This window comes from Linepithema humile, chromosome 4 (genome assembly GCF_040581485.1).
Source record: "Linepithema humile isolate Giens D197 chromosome 4, Lhum_UNIL_v1.0, whole genome shotgun sequence".
Classification (NCBI taxonomy): domain Eukaryota; kingdom Metazoa; phylum Arthropoda; class Insecta; order Hymenoptera; family Formicidae; genus Linepithema; species Linepithema humile.
Window position 1 is genome coordinate 7,275,712 of NC_090131.1, and position 21,094 is coordinate 7,296,805.

The window sequence follows — 21,094 nt, forward strand, 5'->3', positions numbered from 1 at the left end:
AAAACATAATACATTTAACATATCTATATATGTCCAAACATTTTAACTTAAATATTATACTTATAGTAATATTTGTTGACCTATAATAGACACAGTTTTATTTTACCAAAAGTCATGAGAAGCATTTTAATATAATTAACGTGCTTAAAAATGTATCAATAAACTTTTATAAATAAACCAGATAAATTACATTATCACAAATTTCTTTCAAGATACGAATACAATCCAAGATTAATAAGTTAAATTCTTGTTTGAGCCAAATTCATATTGTTACTTGTTTACTTTCATTACAAAAATGATTCTATATCTATTTCCATTGCGGAACATGGAATATTCAAGTCAAACTTCGAAAGTACATCCGGATGTAAAACTCCCATTCTTCCTATCACTTCGCCGTAACAGACAATTTCGGCGCATCGCTGAGGAAAGAATGCTGGATCTATAAAAACAGGAATATCGTTCGTGAACTTTAATATTTTATATCCGTTTCATTATCAGTTATATTTTTAAAAAGAATATTGTATTTTACCATCAGCTGCGCGCAGATAATATCCAGTGTTGTCTTTGTTAGTGCTCCATGGAACCTCTAATAATAATAACACTCTGTCTACTAGGCCATGAATGATCTCGAAACCAGCCGATTTATTAGCATATACCGCACATAAACGACGATTGTTGCGCGCACCGACTTCCGCTGTATTGTCTCGCAATACAACGTCGGAAACTTCAAATAATTTATGAGGCAATGGCATTTTCTTATTCGAAGATATCGTTTTAAGTAACCCTGGTAAGAGTGTAGTACGCGCAATCTGCAACAAGAATTTATTCATTAATATATATATATATATATATGCTCAACATTATATCAATTAGTTTACCTGGAATTCCAGAGTTTTTGGATTGGATATGTGGACTGCTGGTATATCTTCTATCTTACGTCCCAATTTATCCGCTACATCCTCTCGTGAACACTGTAAAGTACACAATATTAAAAACAATTTACATTAAATTTTTTTTAAGAACTTACCAAAGAGAAAGTTAACGCTTCGGTGAAGCCTGCCTGCGCCAGCTCTATTCGAATTTGGTCGGTGAGTTTGTTGAGTGGAAACTATGATTCACATATGCATATAAATAGTATGTTAATATATAAAATTACATTCAATCAGAAAATTCCTTAAATTTACCTCTGCTGCAATTGTCGACATATATGGTACAGTTTTTTTTATATTGTTATATCCATAGGCGATGGCGATGTCTTCATAAATGTCACAGGGATGTATTACATCGTGTCTTGTTGGTGGTATTTCTACCTCTAATTTATCATTATCCTTCACCTTAGATTTTAAAGACATTTTCGATAATAATTCTGCAACCTCTTTTGGTGTTTGTCTATAAAAATTATATTGTACATGTACAAGCAGTATACATGGAAGCTTTTAAATAACTGTCTTTTTTATTGATTATCATTATTAATAACGTCTATAATAAAAAAATCAATCACTTACTTAATACCAACGTAATTTGTCGCTTTGTTACAGTCAATTTCTTCTGTCCGATACTTTAAATCCGGATAATAAAAAGTTTTATTATCAGGATACACTACTTCTACAATTTCAACTGTATATTTCTTTTTGCAATGCTGACTGAAAGCACAGACTATAGTGTCCAGCACTATTCTTGCCTATAAAATTTTTAATGTGCATTATTATGTGTATTAATAAATATTAGTTACATGTATTTTATTTTTTAATTATAACATTTCTTTAAATGTTGATTACAAAAAAAATACATGTATTACAAATAATACGACAACGTACCTTTGTGAGATCAGTTGCAGTGCATTCAATAAAAATGTTTTTCGTGTTAAGCGTAATTTTTGTATGATCTCCATTGATGATAGGAGGAAGAGATAAAACAACTCCATTACTATCATATACGACAGGATAAACAGGACTATCTTTTATGATGGGTAAATACTGTTTCAGTTGTGCATGCGTCTGTAAATATTAAATTAGACATATTTATAACAAGTTTTCTAGAATCCAGAAATGTAGCGAAATTATATACTTACTGCATACAATTGCATAATCTCTTCTCCTGTATATTCTTTATTTTGATTGAGTGGTTTGAAACATATCTCAGATGGCGGTTTTGCATCATAAAGAAATGGGCCTTTAATTGTATCGAAATCATGAGTGCCAATAGAAACTAGGCTACGCTTTCTTCCTATGTTCTGATGCAACTTGTCTTGAAGATCGATAAAACTATTATAAGAATCCTGTGTAAAAGTAACATCTCGCAAAATTGCTGCAACTATATGTCCTCTTACTTTCAAGCACTGAAAAACATGACAAAATAATTATTTAATATAAAACAAATCGTGATAATTAATGTTCTGAAAATATTATACATACCTCTGGACTCATTACAATCTTTTCCATCTTTTTTGGTTTTAGCGCCTTGTAGTGTGGAATAGATATGCTATTTAAGAAAAAGAATAAGATATTTTATATATTAAATTATGAATAAGATATTTAGGAAATAATAAAATTGAACCTATAAAAATACAAAGTGTACAATACTTACTTGTTTAAAAATATAAGCAGTCCAATGCTTAGACTTTCCAGGCACAAGAGGTCATATCTATTAGCAGGTATATCAATTTTATAGATAATTTCTTCAGACGCATCTATATCTTGGTCAGAACCTTGTTCTCTTGCTATCATCTGTTTCTCTGTTGTCTGTTTATAAAAAATTCAATAATTATTGTGAGTTGTAATATAGATATATTAATAATGAGATAGAATTCAGAATTTATTACTTACCACTTCATCTAGTTCTAAACCAAATTTGAAACACAAGTCTTGGAACTCATCATCCGCTGGAAAAAAATTCAAATTTAATATATTCAAAGATGCCTTCTAAAAATAAGATCAATTGTAACAAAGAAATTAATATATAATGATGAGAATAAAGGCAATAAAAATATTTATTTATATTATATAATATTTAAAAATATTTATTTATATTGTAATATGATATAATGTAACAATGTTATAATAAAAGTTAATCCAAAATTAAATAGTACAATTCATATGATAGTTTTTTTTTTTAAAGATTAGTAATGTTACATGGATAATATGGTTACTTCTGCATTATCTTACTTACAATACGTCTTGCCCAATGCTTGGAATAATAAATCACGTTTCACTGCAATAGTCGGCATTTTTAAATTACAGCAATCTTTGAATAGGCAAATAAATCACTGTTTCTATTGTTTCTTTGTCATTAAAATATCAGCTTTCTCGTTAATTTCCAATTGTTCACCTATAATTAACCTATAATTAGCAGTGACATGAAATTTTTAGGTTAGGAAATACTACCAAAACAGATTGCGCTTACTAGATTAAGATTATTTCTTAATTTCAATGTCAATTAATTATCAAACCTTTTCATTTGATGTTATAATACTGATTATTACGATCTATTGTCAAAAAGATCGTTACACACATGGAACTAACGAGCAAGCTTCCTCTTGTTACATCAGCCGGCACGTAAGTCAACGTGTAGTAACGTATCCAACACGAATAAAATGTAATATGTGAAAAGCAATATTAAACATGATGAGAAAAACAGAATCATTCAGTATCGCTGAATTTATTTATTTAATTACAATTTCTGCAGTAACTTTTGTTTCTTTTTCTTATTTTTTTGAAGAAAGAATATTTATTTTATTCTAAATACAATTAAAAATGCAAGTTTTGCAATGTTTTATCATTGTAGGTTAACTTGCGCAAAATGCATTATGCATTTGAATTTAATTTAGATCGGACATGAGAAAGCGAAAAATTTTAATTAAAAACTTAAGACCTTGTGCTAATTTACAATGTTTACACGCAATATATTGAGAAAAGGGTAAATTCATAAATATATTACTGTGTTAATATATTGTGTTTGTATAAAAATTGTTATACAATTATATATTACTTATTTTCTTTTATTAACAACTGTATTTTTCATTTAATCGTACAACATATACTTCCGAATTATGGGATATACAAAATGTTAGCCGAAATATACTCTAATGCCTATTTTAATTTTGTACATAAAATAAAAATGTTTTATGTATAAAAATGTCAAAAGCTATTAAATCTAATGTATTGTTTCATATTCAACTCAAACGTGTATCACTTTTATCAAAATATGAGCAAAAATTATTTGTTCATTCAGTTCATCTTCCTTTAAATCTGACACAAAGCACAAATAATATTTAAACTCACAAAATATCTCTTGACTATATGGTTCGTATTTCTGTAAATAATACTTGACTAAATATATGCATTCTCGGAAAAGTATTTAGATTATGAATATGACTTATAAAATTTACTGAAATATATCTGAGGGACTTTTCTTCCATGCTATATATCATTACAAAACCTTCATTAAGATAAGTTAATTAAATGCCGCTTGTACTTCCAATAAACAACTCACTGTTTGGCATTGAACCACATAAATGTATACAGAAAATGGAAAACCCTTATTGATTTCAATAATCACTCGTTTCAATTGATTAATGTGCTGATCATCCTATAATATAAATGATATAAGTATTAAGAATTTTTAATTTTAAATAACTTTGATGCCATATGATAACTTACCCATACAAATAATAGAAAAAGGAAAGAAGATAGAACGCTAGCTTAACCCATCCTTCTCTTTGGTACACAGATAAATCATAAGCGTTCATAATGCTGGTAGGATCATACAAACCGCACTCCGACATCACAGGTCTATTTATATATCGCCAAACATGATAGGCCATCAAGGGAATGTTGATGAATAGTGAAAAGTATTGTTCGCTCAGTAGAAACAAAACATTAATTACCATGTGCAATAAATACTCCGGCAGAACCAACTGAAATCATGATGCAATGATAAAACAAATTTATTATATAATATTGTTATGTCTTGTATAAACAATGTAAATAGCTGATGCATCAGAGGTCAACTTGACCATCTTACCGGATTTAAATTATTACACTGATCGATTGGATTTTTGTACCCAGTCTTTAACTCATCGAATGTGATTACCTGAAAGATTTTATATGTTATTTAATCGCACACGTAATAATATACGCGCATCATTGTTGAGGTTGAGGTTATATTTAAGTGTCGGCGTATAAACGCCTGTTATGATTCTCACTGTTATAAATTACTACGTGAACTCATCGCGCCAAACACGTACGTGAAATATCGCGAAAAATACTAAAAACGCATCGCCAATTAACGCTACGATGTATGAGGAAGCGGCAAAATTGAACGCCATTTTGTATCAATTTTGTATGTAATGGTTATGTAGCGAAATCCAGCAATGAATCCAATATCAAGTATATCACGTGACGAACCTCACTTTACTTCATTTGATATAGAAATGCGACAACTTCTGCTTTATACTTTCGCGTGATTGGTTATCATTCAAATGCAAATATGAATTGCAGATTAATTATTAAATTAATATAATGCTTCTTTTTTTTAAGTATCACACGAATGGCTGTAACATAAATATAAACGGGCTGTTTTAAAAATCTTTATTTTTTAATACCGGCAAAAGCATGTAACTCATAATTTACAATAAATATTTTTTAAGCATTTTATTGCTTTCTAAAGCAATTGCATATTTACAATTAATTAGAAACGATAAAAATAAATTATTTTCTTAACAATTATAATTGCTATACAATCAAGTGTATATCTTACTGTACATATTTCTATGAAAATAAACCTTAGATAGTTCTAGTAAGATCTGTACTGTAAGTAGGATTAAGCAAGTGTTGAGATTCCACTCGAGTCGTTACTCTTTCTTGATTGTCCCATCTTGAATTATAATTAAAAAATATTTCCCTCTTGGGTCTTAACATATGTTTAATATTATTGTAATATATATCCATTTCTTTAAAAGCGTTCAATAGGAATATAGCGATTATAATTACAAAGAAACCACAGGAGGCACCCAAGGTGTCCTCTACACTCATCTTTTCCCATTCTCTGAACAATATTGCAGATGCTATTATTACTAGAGTTGTAAAGAAGACATAATAGATTGGTGTCACAATCGATGTGTCAAACAAGTCCAGTGATTTGTTCAAATAATTCATTTGTACCATGATGCAAAGAATAACGCTAAATATAAAGACCCATGTCAACCAATTAGCAAACGCGTTCTCTCCACCTGAGATAGTCTCCTTCAACGCCAAACCTAGACCTTTGCAACTCATGACAGTTAAAGAACCGACAGAGGAGCACAGACAAATATATACCAAAATATGTTGCTTGCCATATGCTGGTCCAAAGTGAAATATGATTGACAAGGTGCATATTATTACAATCAGAACATAAGATACATAACCTGGTTCCCTGATTTTGACAACCAATTCACTTAAACTGCTAACTTCTTCTTCTTTGGGGGAGTGTAATACTATTATGGTAGAACCTAAGATGCATAGCAAACAACCAATCTAAAAAACAAATTTTAATATTAATTATACTGATAAAAGTTAATATTAACATTTCTTTCTAAAGACATCTCTCACCTTTCCTAGTAGATTTAGTTTCTCATTAAGATACTTGGATGCTAAAACTGCTGATACTAGAACACTCAATGCACCTAATGGTGTTACAAGCGACGCAGGTGCAAATGCGTATGCAACAAAGTTTGCTGCTTCTCCTATTCCCACTATAATGTTCATATTAAATGTTTTTAAATAAATATTACACAAAAAATTTGTAACCTTTAAAATATTTCAATTCTTTTGAGATTTATACATACTAGATAACAAACCAGCCCACCATATCCATTCTTTTAAATAGCCAAAACCTCCAGACGATGCACGTACTCCATATCTCTGAAGTTGGATTAGTGCTTTTTTCTTTATAATAAAACTGGCACCTAAGTTAAAATAATAAAACAAATCAAAATCTATTCCTCTAATATTAAATTTTTTTGTTCCTTTTAATAATTGATTTATTCATTAATGTAATTAATTAGATATTAATTGTTACTAAATATAAATAAAATGATTTGTTGAATTACTAACCTATAAAGCCACTAGAACTAATTGCTAGTCCTAAACCGATATAAAAACTTGTCGTGTCGTAATTAGTAACGTTGTGTATCATTTCTGTTGTAGAACCCATATTTCACTGTCAAATTAAAATTGATTGATTTAACTGAAGTTAATTCTGGTTTCAATTTCTTGGTTATGTTTTAACTTCTTGTCAATTACATTTCGCAAACTGATAAGATGCCTTCATTCACATATTGATAACGTTGATAAATACTTTTTGCAATAGATAAGATGTTAGAATGACATTTCCGTTGGCATTGTTCATAACTTTAGTATCTCATCATTCTACAATGTTTTGTAAAGATAGAGAAATACTAGAAATATTGAATAAAGCATTGCTGCCAATACATAAATATTCCCTATTTAATGAATACGTAGGGAAATTTCGATCACGGTGACAACATTCAGAAAATGCATTTTCTAGATAACAATTTTTTATTTCTAGAAAAAGAAATCTTCTTATTGGGTGTCGGATGTTTCCTAGTTAGACATTAACGTATTAGATTACATAATTTTATTAGAACTTTCAGGTCTATAGATTTATATGTATCATGATTGTATGTATTAGTTAACTCAACCTAATATTTATTTATTTAATATTATATGAGCTATTATTTGTTTTTTAATCTTGTTTATCTTTCGATATCTTTTATGCATATCAAATAGATAAACTGTGAAATACAGTTCTGCGTCACATGCAAGCATAGACGCTGTAAGCGTACGTAACTTCACGACAAGGTAAATCTGATGTCAATCTATATTAACTCTAACGTATAGATCTAAATATCGCGAGCTATTTATAAATATCTCTCAGCAGATATTTATATGCAAATGCATTTCCGGAAAAGCCGGTGAAGCCAGTCAGCCAGCTGTCGCGTATCTATTATTTCCGGGAAAACGGAAGATTGATTGGCCATCGCCATCGTTCGTGCAATCCCACGGTGACGTCACTCGCTGCGATCGCAGCGCGAGACAGCTCATTTCTCCCCACCCATACATCGCGCCGTCCAGCTGTCCGAGCGTACCGTTTGGCAGCAAGCAGTCGGCGAGAATAATTTTCCTCGAGAACGATTGCGGGAGAGCGACTAAAAGGTCTCGGCGGATGCTCGAGCACACTACGTATAAAGAGATCGGAGTTTCGAATCGCGCAAGTACGCACGCTCGCGATCGAAGTGGAAGCTCGAGGTCGCAGAACACGGACGGAGTCACAGAGTGATAACACCGTCATCATTATCAGCGTACCCGGTGGAAGCCAAATTTCACCGCGTCTTCGTAACGGTATCGCGAGGAAAACAGAGCGGCCTTCACGGACGCGACTTGACAAAAGGCAAAGGACGAGTCAAACAACGGGCTCTCTCCTTCTCACTCTCTCGCGCTCTCTACCCCCCCTTCTGCTGTCTCCATTTCCCTCTCTCTGTCTCTCTCCCTCTCTCGACTTCGCAAATCCAGAGCCTCGTAAGAAATAACCCTCGTCTCCGTCCGCGTGTGCGTGCGTAAGCGCGCGCGCGAATGGGTGTGTGAGAAAGAGAGAGAGCGTGCGTATGGATTGTGTGTATCGTATGTGCATTTTCCTACGACGTACGTAAGCCCGTACACGTACAGGACTCGCGTGTGAGTACCGTGATTTCTTTCATTCGACTCTGTGCTGTTGGTTAGACAACGCTCACAAGGTGCGAAAAAGGAAGGAGGTCGTCGTCGTGGTCGTCGTCGTCGTCGTATTCGTCGCGTCACAGTCGTCATCGCCGTCGGTCGGTTCATACATATACGCGCGCGCACACATACACCCACGACGAAAAAGAGAGTGAGAAAGAGCCTCTCGTGTGATCCATCATCATCATTGTTTAAGAAAATTAGCAGGGAGCTCATTCGTAAGGGATGTCCACCCCTGCGAGGAGAAGACTAATGAGAGACTTCAAGAGGTACGATATTAATATGCCGCTCGTCTATCCGTCCATCCGTCTGTTCGATCACGCTCTCGATGTATAACGCCATTGTAAGCGCAGCGGCTCCTGGTGCACTTCGATTCGACTCGACTTTGATTCAGTCAGTCCTCGGGATCACGCAACTTTCCCTCACGAGACGCATCAGTCGTGTTTATTATTAGCTAATGTCATGTTTTTGTGATGCGTCTCTTTTGCCAGACTTGTCCTCTGCCTACAACCTTCTCCTCCCTTTCCCCTCGTTTCTGACCCGATAAACAAACACCGTGTCTCTTTTTGCGCGATGGTTCGAGTGGACCCCGCGGGGTTCCTCGCGATCGGTCTTCTTATCGTTTCTGGAACAATCTCACGCGAATCTTTGCGCGATGACACCATAGTCAAACTCGAATAGTGATTCATACTCGGCAATTTTTGCATGCGAAATTGGATAAGATATTTTTCAGCAAACGAAAAGTTTCACTATAAAGAAAGTTTATTAAATACATAATAAACTCGTTAATGCAAACAATGATGAAAGTGTTAAGAATAAATTGAAAATTTTCCATTAAATTTTTCCATTATGTTAACTGAGTTATTTGCTTTATGGACGATCCATCAGACTGTAATGAAAGTTTTGTGATAATGAACAATGCTATATATATGAATAATATATGAAACATACAGATGCAACATGAATATTATCTATATAAAAATATAAGTAATATACTTGTTTATATAAAGTATTTTTATGTAACAAATGAAGTTTTGTGTGCAATACAAAGTTTTTGAAATTGTTATTTTTCTAAAGATTACAGGAAGATCCTCCAACTGGAGTGTCAGGTGCTCCGACAGACAATAATATTATGATATGGAATGCAGTTATATTTGGGTAAGACAATGTGATTTTTCAATGGAATTGCTCTCTGAACAAATTTATATCCTTTTTTTCAATTCAGGAAAACATCTTTATCTTGAGCTATAAATATGTTCAATATAAAGAAGTTTTTCTTGAGACATCTTGTTTTGTGAAATATGTAGGAGCAATTAGAGATAACATTCATTTTTAGTTTCGCAATGATGAGATAAGATTAAATATATCATTATTTTAAGTGTATGTTTGAGTGTTAGTTTTAATAAAAGAATGTTTACATGTGTTTCAGACCACATGACACTCCATTCGAAGATGGCACATTTAAACTTACAATAGAATTTACAGAAGAATATCCAAATAAACCTCCCACAGTAAGATTTGTTAGTAAGATGTTCCATCCAAACGTATACGCGGATGGTGGAATCTGTCTTGACATACTTCAAAATCGCTGGAGTCCTACTTACGACGTCTCAGCTATTTTAACATCTATACAGGTATGTTTTCTTTTATTCTTTATTGCAAAACATGTTTCGACATTTCTTTTTTTTATATTTTTAATAGTTAGCCAATGACACTTTAGAAAATTGTGACATTTTAATGAATTAATAATTCATCAATATACAGGGTGATTCAAAATAACCTGATGTCCTTGCAATGCCATATTCTTGAACGAATTCTGAGACGATTTTTCCTTTTACAAAATTTTGTCCGAAGCTTAGTTTTCGAGTTATAATTGAAAATAGATAGCAACTTACGAGTTCGGTACAACGGGCAGGCAGGGACGCGCAACGTATAATGAGACTGTCAAGTGTTTACTATCGTCTCATGACACATTACACCGTCTCTGTCTGTCCGTTGTATCGGACTCGTAAGTAGCAAACTATTTTCAATTATAACTCGAAAACTAAGCTTCGGACAAAATTTTGTAAAAGGAAAAATCGTCTCAGAATTCGCTCAAGAATATGGCATTGCAAGGACATCAGGTTATTTTGAATCACCCTGTATATGCACATAATAATGATGCTTCTAATTTTTTCCTGTTACAAGGAGATAAACTTTACTTTATCTCTTTGACACGACATAGATTTTTTATTATTTTATTATTCAAAAGTTAATGTATTCTATTAAAATGGCATAAGAAAACTTTGAATTCATTATTCTAACGTTATATTATGAGATACATAATCAAAATTATAAATTATAGTTTGATATCATTTTATAACAACGCTATTATTCAATTATTACGTATTATATTCTGATATACATTCCTATTGCATGGCAATTAATAAATGTTAATAACATAGCGAAACGAAACATGAACATTTTACTTTTTTGATCTGATATAGAGTACCTCTTTTCTTTTTCCCCACTTTTCACAATTCACATTGGCGTTCTAGTTTCTTAAAAAAATATCACTCACATATTTTTCATTAACACATCGCTTTCGAGAGACTCTTTCTTTGCTAATCATGCCGATAAAAACGCCTGAAGGGATCGTTCGTTTTGCCTTAACAGCGGTTGCAATTCAGCAAAGTCTAATCACATGATTTTGATTCAAAATTATTTGTGCATAACACTTGTGTAATGTAACTCCTCTATGTAACTTTACGTTTAATTGCCTTGCCGATTATGCACTTTTGTTTTTTTTTCCATGCCGATTCGAGGACGAAGTAGAATGAAACAAATAAAAAGGAAGGCATTTTGCAGATTCTCCAGTGTCACATTCATTTATACGATTCCGACCATGCACTTAGTCGAAAGGATAACAGAATGTCCTCTGTAATAAAGTACTATAATAAAGACTTATGTGATTGCAGTCGCTGTTAAGTGACCCGAACCCGAATTCACCTGCCAACTCAATGGCAGCACAACTGTACAAAGAGAACCGACGCGAGTACGAGAAGCGAGTGAAGGCTTGTGTGGAGCAGAGTTTTGTGGATTAGTTGCGGGTGTTAACGGAATGCTGCTATCGCGGCATCGGTCAGCCACCAACAGCCATCAGATACAGGGGAGAAGAACGTGCAGCCTTACCAAGGAGCTAACGCTAAAAGAAAAAAAAACCAAGAAAAAGAATAACTCACCTAGCATGTTTCTTCCTGAAAGCCTCTATCGAACTACCACGATAATGTGCAACGTTAGACCGAATTTTTACGATGTTGAATAATAAATTATTATAAAATTGCGTATTTATTTATTTCGAATATCTGATGATACACGAAAAAAATTAGTTACTATATTAAATGTTAGAGTATAAAAAATATTTGGCTTCTTATTTTCTTGGATTTTTGTTTCCTTTTTTTTCTGTGTCCGTTCGGCGGCGCAGAAAATTGTACTTCGGTATTGAATTCTAGTACTTCAGTACCCAAAAATTCACACACACATATATATATATATATAATATATATATATTATACATATATATAAAAATATATATACATAATAATAATAATAAATGCATAATTTCACTTTATAGCCTAGTAATTGTTGTAACCTGATATTCGATCTCCTGTCAGTCCTGCTTGTACTTATGTGCATATTCGATTGTCCCCCTCGTTGAAAAATTACTGACGTGTATCTGAAGTTAATTCGCTGAGGAAATCTATGAACTGTTTGTGTTACAGTCGCTTTTGGACGAACCAAATCCTAATTCACCAGCCAACTCTTTAGCGGCGCAATTGTATCAAGAGAACAAACGGGAGTACGAGAAGAGGGTGGCTACTGTAGTCGAACAGTCTTGGCTGAATTTCCAAGAGAGTCACACGGAGGATCCCCGCTGACATTAAGTATGCCACCTTCTTGTGACGCGTAAGAGATCTAACGCAAAGTCCTTTAATATAAAAGATTGCCCCTCCATCCCATATTATATAATTAATGGGTAATATTCGGTTGACACGTTGTGCGTTACAGTTATGCAATATCTCCATATTTCGCGCTGAACATTCCGCGTATCGATACACAATTCATAGGATGCGACAAAAGGACTCTGCACGATTTTCACTCTGTTGTAGAAAATAAATAACGGAAAAAAAAAAGAAAAAAAGTGTAGCAAGCTGAAATGGCGTGGAATCGCACTGTTGACTTATGTGATCTTTTACTTATAAGTACAATATGTAATACGTCTTACTCTTATAACTAGTTAGGTGTGAGATGTAAGGAATAAAAGAAAATAACGTCCGTGCAATGTTTCGCCATATGTTAGTCTCACAAGCAAGCCGAGTTGCTATTTTATAAGTATAGACGAGCTTGAGAGAAGTACATTTATGCTAAAGGATATGAAAGTTTATAAGTCGCTTCTGGAGAGTCTACTTTCACCATGTAATGGCGCAAAATATAAAAAAATAGTGTGGTTACTTCTCGTTTTCGATTTCGTATCTATCGATAGAGCGTCACGCTTGTATTAGATTGTAAACAAATGTCATATTGGATAGTATTGAATTAATAAATTTTGCAAGAAAGAAGTTGCGATGTATTTACGAATTCTTTACTCTCTTTCCAACACAAGTCAATACAACTGCTTGTATCTAATGTATGAAATATTTTACATCCATTCAATTTTCACAAAAGTGACTTTTAAACAGTGTATTTAAGATAAAGCTACTATATATCTATTATATACTATAATCCACATATATTTCGTTGATCTTTTTAATATTGCATCTATTTATTTCAGTCTACTTACTTTGTAATTATTTACACACTATTATTTTCACTTCTTATTACATTAATATTTAAATAATTAAAATATAAGTCATGTATTTTTTGGACTACTTTGCTGCTGTAAAGATCTTTTACTCGTCATCAACGTTCTAAGCTAATAGAAAATATTAAGTCAGTATCAGTCCATATCAACAAAAGAAATGCATTTTGAACATAAAGTCTGTGATTCGTTTAATGTGTGATAGTATTATATCATATGTACAATCATGAATCATGTCATATACACTCATCTATCTCTTACAATTTACATACAAAGAAATATATTTTCAAACGTATTTGTACAATTAAGAGAAAGTTGTGAGATTTCACGAAAAATAATATAATTTTCGACTTACGTAAAATTTTAATACCGCGAAAATAAAATTATATTCTACAAATATTCTGATCAAGTCCAATTAAGTTTTCCAAAATTCTTAAGTCTTTCGCCGTGTTCTTGCTACGATTTTTCCTCTTTCTCCTTATTGTATCTTTCCAACTCTTTGAGGAATTGCGCCTTAGGTTTCATGACGTTAGGTCGATCACCACGACACTTAGGACAGAACCACTTGCCCTTGGGCTTAGTGGTTAGAGAAACACATGAGAAATGGAACCATTCTATGGGACAGAGATCGTTGTCGCAAAGAATCATTTCGCCGTATGATATCTGGTCACATAGACAGTAAGTCGGTTCGTCAGGATCAATTGCCAGATCATCCTCTGGAGGCGGCGGAGTGTCCTCCCGATGCTGATTTTGCTGATTGCCTTGTCGAGATTTCCGCTTCTTCTTTTTACCAGTTGCGGCTGCTGTTGTTTTCTTTTGATTTCCGTTGCTCGTGCTTGATAAGGCTGATGATCTTGTTTCTGTCATTCCTACCATCATATCCATGGAATGCGCTGACTCTATCAATGTTTCTGTTCTCGTTCTTCTGGCGCGTTTCGGCTGGCGTTCCGTGTTGTTTCCATGACTTGCATTATTCGAATTATTGTTTATATTGGATTCGCGAACTGATTCAGAACTCTCTTGTTCTTTTCCAAAGTCTGTAAGGTGAATGAAAAAAATTGTATTAGAATTATGCTGTACAACAATTTAATAACATTATGATATGAACAATGTGCAGAATTATACATACCTAGGTTTCGATAATCTAAATCTAGCTGTCTGGACTTGTTCTCTATTAGATCTTGCACTTGTTGAACAATTTGTAATTTCTCATCTCCTATCTCTTGTGCTGCAATAAGCGCTTGCTGTACTCTTACTAATGCTCTCCTTTTAATGATGGGATCTGTATCATTTCGTAGTGTCTCTTGATGCTGATCCACTTCGCGTAAATATGCTACACAATAATTATAGAAGAGATATAATTAAATATTAACAGATAAAATTTATAAGAATTGTTTCGAGAAATGTATTTTAAAAATTCTTGTAAAATTTGCTAGTAAAATATAATCAGCTGCATAATAATCTTTTTATTTATTGCACTAAAAAACTTTACACATTTCAGGTTTGTTAGCTTTCTCACAAATGGCTAAAAAATTTAATCTTTAGACTTGAAGACTGTTCAAAACAGCCATAAATAAAACTAATTTTGTATAAAACACTGCTGCAAAACTATTTCTGAATAATCTAGTATACAATATCAACAAAAAAATAATAAAACAATTTAAAATATTTATTAGAAAATTACAAAAGAGCAACAAGTATGGTCGAATTGTGGCTTCAAAAGAAATGCCGGAAGCTTGATGAAGCTTTCGAAAATAAGCCGAGAATTTAAATTACTTTGACAAGTAGCGTCCAGTTCACGCAGACGAGAAACATGTCTCTGCAGATCGTTCGGTAGATTCTCCACGCAGTCCAGGTAGTTCTCGATATACGTTGCTGAATATAAAGCCTCGACCACCGCCTGATTCAACATTGTCACACTGTTGTTTTTTTCTCTCTCTCTTTCCTTCGAGCGTCCCTCGCGCAACGATAACGCACGACAAGGTTCTTCGAAGCCAACAGCCGCTGTTGTGATCTTTCGCACCATTTATACGAGCTGCACAATATACACTATCGTACACAAGTGTGTGTAACGAATTGATACGTCATTAATTATGCGTGCAAGATAGATGGGCGTCTTTAGTGTTATACATTCTCTCTAGTGATTTTGTGACGTCTTTTATTTCTAAAATTCCAAGTCTCCTATTGGATATTAGATGTTGTGTACTGGACAATAGAAATGAAGTCTCTAGAAAACCCTATTATTTCTGGGGACTCTAAATGGTAACAGTGAGAGCTGTGGCGTCTCTGGTTAGTTAGCCATCTTGTTCTGTTTCGTGCCGCATCGGTACCTCGCAAGCTGCTGCGCTTTTCGTATTTGATTTTGTTCTATTTTCTAAACGATTATTACTTTGTACTTATCGAGTCGGTTAGCGATGGATGTTTACAACTAGCATACGTAAGTTGTAGAAAATGATAATATTTCAAATAAATAATGGACATTGCTACGAATTATGTACTGCAAGGTTGCGTAAAATTTTTGAATTTTGCGATTTGATTTTAGATTTCTATTTCCAACTGCAATATGTTATTTAATACATAGATTTCAGATGAATCTAAAGTGTAAAGAATATTTATTCCTAAATTATGTAAATGTAAATATATTTGAGACTCTTTAGATTGCTGTGATTCCAAAGTAGAGAATTGTGTGCGTTTTTTAGATGCGAGAAGTTGCAGCGGAATGACGATACGTTCAGTATTATCTGTTAAATCGGCCATTTTGCTTCGTGCCGTGTTCGTCAACGCAACGTCGAGGTAAGATCACTGCGCGTTTTTCGTATGTTTTGAATTTCGAAGTGCGTCGATGCGTGAACAAGTGCCGGGAGTGTCGATTAAAGTATCGGGCGATTGTCGGCATTAATCAATATCGCGTCGTTGTGCGCTCGTTGATCATATTTTCGCGATGTTCTTCTTCGCGAGTGTGTTCTCTTTAGGAAAATAAACGGAAAACATCGATATGAAGTCGATGTCGATCGAACAGGCGAGGCCACCGTATCGCTATTGCAGTAATCGGTGAGTGATTTTGTTCGTTACATATATTAGCGCGTATTCATTGATGACTAGTTATCTGCATCTATTTTAGAATTTATTCTACATTGTATGATCAGACACGTATCAAACAGCATATCGTTTACCGCTTTTTTCGGAATTTGAATTGGATCATTGAATATAATAAAATAGATGCAGATGGCGATACTGGACTGCGGTAAGTACTCACGAGCAGCACTGAGGGCGCCACTCTCAGACTCTCTAGACGGCCAATCGCGCGCAACGACAGTATTTGATTTCCGTACGACAGAATAGTCGCTTTCGTCCGGCAGTCCGGTTGTGTGTAGTAAATTCTCCGCGAATCCGTCGTCCGTGTCGCGTAAGGAGCCCGATTTCGCCGCCAAGATGACGTCGACCAACACGTACCAAGGCATCGCCGACAGCAACCGCAAGTCCAGCAAGTAAGTACCTTGCATTACTAGCCATATTCGCGCTTTGTTTTCGTCGTCGAACCGGCGAGCTGAAGGTGGCCACCTCTACTGCTTGGCGTAGCTCGTAATCCAAAAAAGAAGATGCGTTCCGAACGATACGTGCGGTGTATCGATGTATCAGCGTTGTACGTCTCTTGACTTATTTATCTATTGACAGACACATTAAGAGTTCAGCATCAACAAGTATTTTCTGTGACTATATTTATATTTGTTTTCCTTTTTTTAGCGAGATCCGAGCGCCACTGCGCTTTGCAAGTTCCATTGTGGATTTCGCAGAATCCATTGATTTTGTTTAAAGCTAGTATTCGGATTTTAAATTTTTATTCTGAATTTCTGGAATTTTTAAGTTAAAAATGAAATATCGCAATTTTGTTATATTGAATTTTTCCTATAATAGCTGAATATCTTTTTTTGGTAAGATTTTGTATAGAATGTTCAATTATGAAAGCGATTCACTTGCATTTATTTTTATTATTATTTATTTGTTATAACAAAACTGCAACATTTTAAATTCTTTTGTGTTTTCCTAATTTTTAACTGCATTAGTAAGCGTCTATCGTATGCATTGATAATTTATGTTGACAAAAAATACGTTTTGCTATTTTTAAAAGAAAATACATTTTTATTTAAGTATAATTTAGGTTTGATTAGTGGAATTTAATGAAACATTCGTCCTCGATTAATGATAGTTATCTTATGAAAATAACTGCTCTATAGAGTTTATATTTATTTCCAAATAATTTGTGGTTAGCTCAATTTGGTTGCTTATTTACAATTTAGATGGTTTGGCTATGTATCGAATTACACATGCCATATTGCGTGTGAATTTTTTATTATGCAGTGCGTGTCCTATGAGCCGGATATATCCGGATAACGCCAACACTTTTTTATCATATATAGTCATCGGTATAATATTTTCGCAGAAATATGTTGGATTTCGAACATACTGGTCGTATCGATTAGCAATTTGCTGTAGAACTTTGTACTGAATTTTCGGTCATGAACAATTTTTATTTATTGCACTCGACATTTTATAAACACTAATTTAAACAATTTAATTTGTAAATTATATTATTTATCGTTTATTTACGCGAAGAATAGTTTTATAAAACATTTTTGTTATTTATTTTGACAACTAGATTGCACTGCAGAAACAGGTTTTTTATTTTTTATTTTAGAATATTGGAATATCGATTTTTCATAACCAAGAACCAATTTTATTTTTATTACATCGTAATTCAAATTTATGTACCGCCGATAAACTCGCGAAGGTGCGGATCGAAGAAGTTCACGAATTCAACGGCAGATTGCATGCGCTGTATCGAAAGTGATGATAAAATACAGATGCAAAATAACATTTACATTAATTTCGAAGCGATAAATATATTGATATTATCAGAATATTAAAGAATCACTTACATTTGAATTTTTACGTCGAGCTTAAAAAGCTTAAAATTCGATCTTCATAAATATTAAAAGTAAATATCTAATTTTAATTTTCTTTTTACAAAAGAAAGTTGTAATTTTTTGATATTTAATATTTAATATTGTGATTATATTTGGATGCAAATAATAATAACAAGGAAAATTGAATTTAAATGAATAATGGAATTACACTATTTATAGCTATACACTATTTATATCTAGAAAGAGCTTATTTCGATTTTATTAGATTTGCTTTTATGGATCCTTCGATTAGGGATCAATATTTCTTCGACCAGGCTGTCCAAAAACTGTGGAAACAGCCTGGTCGAAGAAATATTGATCCCTAATCGAAGAATCCGTTGTCGGAATTAGGGTGATTTCGTGCTGTATATCTTGATGTTGTTTGTAAAGGCGGAACACGCGCCGAAGATATATCGGTCGTAAAGATTTTCTTCGGGGTCATACGAGCGTCGTTTTATACCTTTGTGTACAAGACGGACGGCTATCGTATATTTAAGAGTGCGTAGAGCGGGTATTGAGGAAGTCCTGCGGTTTTGCGAGAAGAAAGAGAGGAAAGGAGAGAGAAGGAGGGAGAAGGAGAAAGAGCTCTTCACGAATCTTTATGAAGTCTGACATCTCTGGCATTATATTGCAAAGAAGCGAGTGCTGAAAAACACCGGCGGTTTACCGCGTGTATTGTCTAATCATCGCCGCTGCCTGCTTGCATTAAACGGAGCACCGTGTTCGCTCGTACAATCGGGATTGTATGTACAATCGGTTGCGTTAATGGTATCCGCATTCACAAGGTTATTTTACGATACACAATTCATTTCTTTTATCTCCTTTGAGTAAAGAACGATTAAATTAATTATACGAAGGAAAAAGTGTGCTTTCCATTTTGGTTCACATTGATTGTTTATTTTATGTAGATTTTTCCTTCAGAGCGCCTATCATATAATTTATCACACATAGATATTTTTATTTCTTCTGCTTTTCAGATTTCTATTACATGCTTTGCTATTACAAATTTTCGCGTTGAATGCACTTGATGTCATTAATTCAATGTCTCGGAACGATTACGGAAAGCCTTATTACGTTTAAGCCGAGTAATGCTAGCGTAATTTAAAAAACGCGCAACAACGCCCACCACGTCGCATCATTTATTTTCATGCAGATATTTTTTATGCCTTCCTTCCTTTTCATTTAGATTTCCATTACGTGCACGCATACATCCCGGTGTTTCCCTCGCAACATTATCGCGTCCTGGTTTGCGTATAATTATGCGTTGCCCGAGCTATGATTTGACAAGACACGAACTTTGTCGCGGTTTTTTTTTTTCCGAGAGATAACATATGGCTTATTATTTTGTATCGAGTGTGTAGACGAAGGGAGAAACGTAAATGGCATGTTATTGTCCCTTGTAAAGGCCATGGGTGCCACAGGTACACGCCCAATGTGAACGACGCCCACAATGTGAACTAATACCGCTATTATACTCAACCGGGTAAAAATGTGAAATTATTGAATTGACAATGTGGTTGGAGATCATTCTGATTGTAATTCTCTGTCATTTTCATTCATTATTCCACTTTTTAATTTCAACATTAATCATTTAAGAATTGTGAAAAAAAGTGAACGGTAAATTTTAGCTACTTTGAATTTAATTTCAAATTATTTCACAACAAAAAATATAATTGATTGCATAGTACTCGAAAAACATTCAGATAAAATTACTTTGTTTTATTTTGGCAAAAAAAAAATGAGTTAAAACTGAAAATCGATTTAACGGCGTTAAATCATTGAGACAGTTTTGATTTGATGAGCATTGATACTTACGGTGACTTTCTTTCTCGAATCCCAATTTTTCATACTTTGCATCGCATTTTTCCGAAGCGACTCATTCGAATGCGTCGAACGCATCCTCGGAACGTCGCCGCGTGCGAATAATGCAAGCTCCGAGCTTGTGACTCATCGCGGCTCCTAGCGTGCCGCATAGAGGCGTATACATTTAGGGCCCCGAAGCCTCGTAATTGCATAGGTACACGACGTTTCTGCCTACCCTTTGTTCGTTGTCCTTCGTCCAGCTGGTTACTTTGTCTCTCTCATTCTCTCTCTCTGTTGTATCTCTTTCTCTTTATTTCCTGGCAGACACGCCAGGAAAGGCTTCCATGTATACGCGTATGTAGGGACGGGGAAATGACACCGACAATTTGCAATATTCACAAATTCGCGGAATTCCATGATCGGCGATATAAGCAGGTTACTCGTTCGACTGTCGAGTTGCGAGAATGATGAATAGTATTTGCTTATTTCGTACGGCTTTTCGTGTTGAAAATATCTATGAATTGTAAAAATTTACATCATTTAATCCATTGTTTTCTTTATTTTTATGGATTTTTTATAATTTGCAAAAGCTTAAGATAGAATTCTGTTTATAATTTTGTGTCATTTGAAAAATTAGAATATACATATACACAAAATACATATATTGTACGCGTAATTATATTCTGAGTTTTTAAATGTTCTCTGTTGCATAAAAT

General features: G+C 33.8%; 6 protein-coding genes across 11 annotated transcripts in view; 2 read left to right on the plus strand and 4 right to left on the minus strand.

Annotated features, from left to right (window-relative positions):
• Positions 1 to 141: 141 nt before the first annotated feature.
• On the minus strand, positions 142 to 3,636 carry beta-PheRS (phenylalanine--tRNA ligase beta subunit). Of its 3 annotated transcripts, none has more exons than XM_012376410.2 (13): positions 3,449 to 3,636; positions 3,169 to 3,327; positions 2,826 to 2,881; positions 2,587 to 2,741; positions 2,415 to 2,481; positions 2,072 to 2,338; positions 1,818 to 1,997; positions 1,506 to 1,681; positions 1,185 to 1,389; positions 1,028 to 1,108; positions 879 to 971; positions 530 to 809; positions 142 to 439 (listed from the first exon to the last, which is right to left on the minus strand). In XM_012376410.2, the coding sequence occupies exons 2-13, from the start codon at positions 3,224 to 3,226 to the stop codon at positions 288 to 290; spliced, it is 1,770 nt and encodes a 589-aa protein (XP_012231833.1). In that variant the 5' UTR covers positions 3,227 to 3,327; positions 3,449 to 3,636; the 3' UTR covers positions 142 to 287. The 3 variants fall into 3 exon arrangements, with proteins under 3 accessions (XP_012231833.1, XP_012231834.1, XP_067209813.1); XM_012376411.2 differs by having other exon boundaries at positions 3,169 to 3,338; XM_067353712.1 differs by having other exon boundaries at positions 3,403 to 3,636.
• A 340-nt stretch (positions 3,637 to 3,976) lies between these two features.
• Positions 3,977 to 5,402, minus strand: cni (protein cornichon). Its single transcript, XM_012376415.2, has 4 exons — positions 5,246 to 5,402; positions 5,023 to 5,091; positions 4,659 to 4,915; positions 3,977 to 4,587 (listed from the first exon to the last, which is right to left on the minus strand). The coding sequence occupies exons 1-4, from the start codon at positions 5,324 to 5,326 to the stop codon at positions 4,563 to 4,565; spliced, it is 432 nt and encodes a 143-aa protein (XP_012231838.1). The 5' UTR covers positions 5,327 to 5,402; the 3' UTR covers positions 3,977 to 4,562.
• Positions 5,403 to 5,574: 172 nt separating this feature from the next.
• spict (magnesium transporter spict) lies at positions 5,575 to 7,473 on the minus strand. 2 transcript variants are annotated; one of them, XM_012376414.2, is made up of 5 exons: positions 7,284 to 7,473; positions 7,095 to 7,200; positions 6,827 to 6,946; positions 6,591 to 6,733; positions 5,575 to 6,515 (listed from the first exon to the last, which is right to left on the minus strand). In XM_012376414.2, the coding sequence occupies exons 2-5, from the start codon at positions 7,192 to 7,194 to the stop codon at positions 5,784 to 5,786; spliced, it is 1,095 nt and encodes a 364-aa protein (XP_012231837.1). In that variant the 5' UTR covers positions 7,195 to 7,200; positions 7,284 to 7,473; the 3' UTR covers positions 5,575 to 5,783. The 2 variants fall into 2 exon arrangements, with proteins under 2 accessions (XP_012231837.1, XP_012231836.1); XM_012376413.2 differs by having other exon boundaries at positions 7,095 to 7,473.
• Positions 7,474 to 8,092: 619 nt separating this feature from the next.
• Positions 8,093 to 13,372, plus strand: Ubc6 (ubiquitin conjugating enzyme 6). Of its 3 annotated transcripts, none has more exons than XM_012376605.2 (4): positions 8,093 to 9,043; positions 9,852 to 9,932; positions 10,204 to 10,408; positions 12,536 to 13,372. In XM_012376605.2, exons 1-4 carry the CDS (start codon positions 9,000 to 9,002, stop codon positions 12,689 to 12,691), a joined length of 486 nt encoding a protein of 161 aa, XP_012232028.1. In that variant the 5' UTR covers positions 8,093 to 8,999; the 3' UTR covers positions 12,692 to 13,372. The 3 variants fall into 3 exon arrangements, with proteins under 3 accessions (XP_012232028.1, XP_012232029.1, XP_012232030.1); XM_012376606.2 differs by lacking the exon at positions 12,536 to 13,372 and adding an exon at positions 11,732 to 12,384 and having other exon boundaries at positions 8,109 to 9,043; XM_012376607.2 differs by lacking the exon at positions 8,093 to 9,043 and adding an exon at positions 9,153 to 9,761.
• Positions 13,373 to 13,785: 413 nt separating this feature from the next.
• Positions 13,786 to 15,695, minus strand: LOC105677766 (inhibitor of growth protein 1). The gene is made up of 3 exons (XM_012376604.2): positions 15,388 to 15,695; positions 14,741 to 14,944; positions 13,786 to 14,648 (listed from the first exon to the last, which is right to left on the minus strand). Exons 1-3 carry the CDS (start codon positions 15,635 to 15,637, stop codon positions 14,068 to 14,070), a joined length of 1,035 nt encoding a protein of 344 aa, XP_012232027.1. The 5' UTR covers positions 15,638 to 15,695; the 3' UTR covers positions 13,786 to 14,067.
• A 1,221-nt stretch (positions 15,696 to 16,916) lies between these two features.
• Positions 16,917 to 21,094, plus strand: part of LOC105677717 (microtubule-associated protein Jupiter) — a 68,049-nt gene continuing 63,871 nt past the window's right edge. Inside the window, exon 1 of the mRNA XM_012376521.2 lies at positions 16,917 to 17,099. Coding sequence (XP_012231944.1) covers positions 17,044 to 17,099 — 56 coding nt within the window. The 5' untranslated portion in view covers positions 16,917 to 17,043. The remainder of the gene's footprint in view (positions 17,100 to 21,094) is intronic.

What these genes read in the sequence shown, in the direction of transcription:
- beta-PheRS (XM_012376410.2), bottom strand. Translation starts at nt 3,226, where the DNA reads ATGCCGACTATTGCAGTGAAACGTGATTTATTATTCCAAGCATTGGGC. An exon ending in AGATTGTAATGAGTCCAGAG is followed by an intron (nt 2,339 to 2,414) that starts GTATGTATAATA and finishes CATGTTTTTCAG; the next exon opens with TGCTTGAAAGTAAGAGGACA. An exon ending in TTATCTGCGCGCAGCTGATG is followed by an intron (nt 440 to 529) that starts GTAAAATACAAT and finishes CTGTTTTTATAG; the next exon opens with ATCCAGCATTCTTTCCTCAG.
- cni (XM_012376415.2), bottom strand. Translation starts at nt 5,326, where the DNA reads ATGGCGTTCAATTTTGCCGCTTCCTCATACATCGTAGCGTTAATTGGC. An exon ending in AGTGTAATAATTTAAATCCG is followed by an intron (nt 4,916 to 5,022) that starts GTAAGATGGTCA and finishes TCATGATTTCAG; the next exon opens with TTGGTTCTGCCGGAGTATTT. An exon ending in TTTTTCTATTATTTGTATGG is followed by an intron (nt 4,588 to 4,658) that starts GTAAGTTATCAT and finishes TTTATATTATAG; the next exon opens with GATGATCAGCACATTAATCA.
- spict (XM_012376414.2), bottom strand. Translation starts at nt 7,194, where the DNA reads ATGGGTTCTACAACAGAAATGATACACAACGTTACTAATTACGACACG. An exon ending in TAGTTCTAGTGGCTTTATAG is followed by an intron (nt 6,947 to 7,094) that starts GTTAGTAATTCA and finishes ATTTTAACTTAG; the next exon opens with GTGCCAGTTTTATTATAAAG. An exon ending in GTGGGCTGGTTTGTTATCTA is followed by an intron (nt 6,734 to 6,826) that starts GTATGTATAAAT and finishes TGAACATTATAG; the next exon opens with TGGGAATAGGAGAAGCAGCA.
- Ubc6 (XM_012376605.2), top strand. Translation starts at nt 9,000, where the DNA reads ATGTCCACCCCTGCGAGGAGAAGACTAATGAGAGACTTCAAGAG. An exon ending in CTAATGAGAGACTTCAAGAG is followed by an intron (nt 9,044 to 9,851) that starts GTACGATATTAA and finishes ATTTTTCTAAAG; the next exon opens with ATTACAGGAAGATCCTCCAA. An exon ending in TGGAATGCAGTTATATTTGG is followed by an intron (nt 9,933 to 10,203) that starts GTAAGACAATGT and finishes CATGTGTTTCAG; the next exon opens with ACCACATGACACTCCATTCG.
- LOC105677766 (XM_012376604.2), bottom strand. Translation starts at nt 15,637, where the DNA reads ATGGTGCGAAAGATCACAACAGCGGCTGTTGGCTTCGAAGAACCTTGT. An exon ending in ACTGGACGCTACTTGTCAAA is followed by an intron (nt 14,945 to 15,387) that starts GTAATTTAAATT and finishes ATTATTGTGTAG; the next exon opens with CATATTTACGCGAAGTGGAT. An exon ending in TTTAGATTATCGAAACCTAG is followed by an intron (nt 14,649 to 14,740) that starts GTATGTATAATT and finishes TTCACCTTACAG; the next exon opens with ACTTTGGAAAAGAACAAGAG.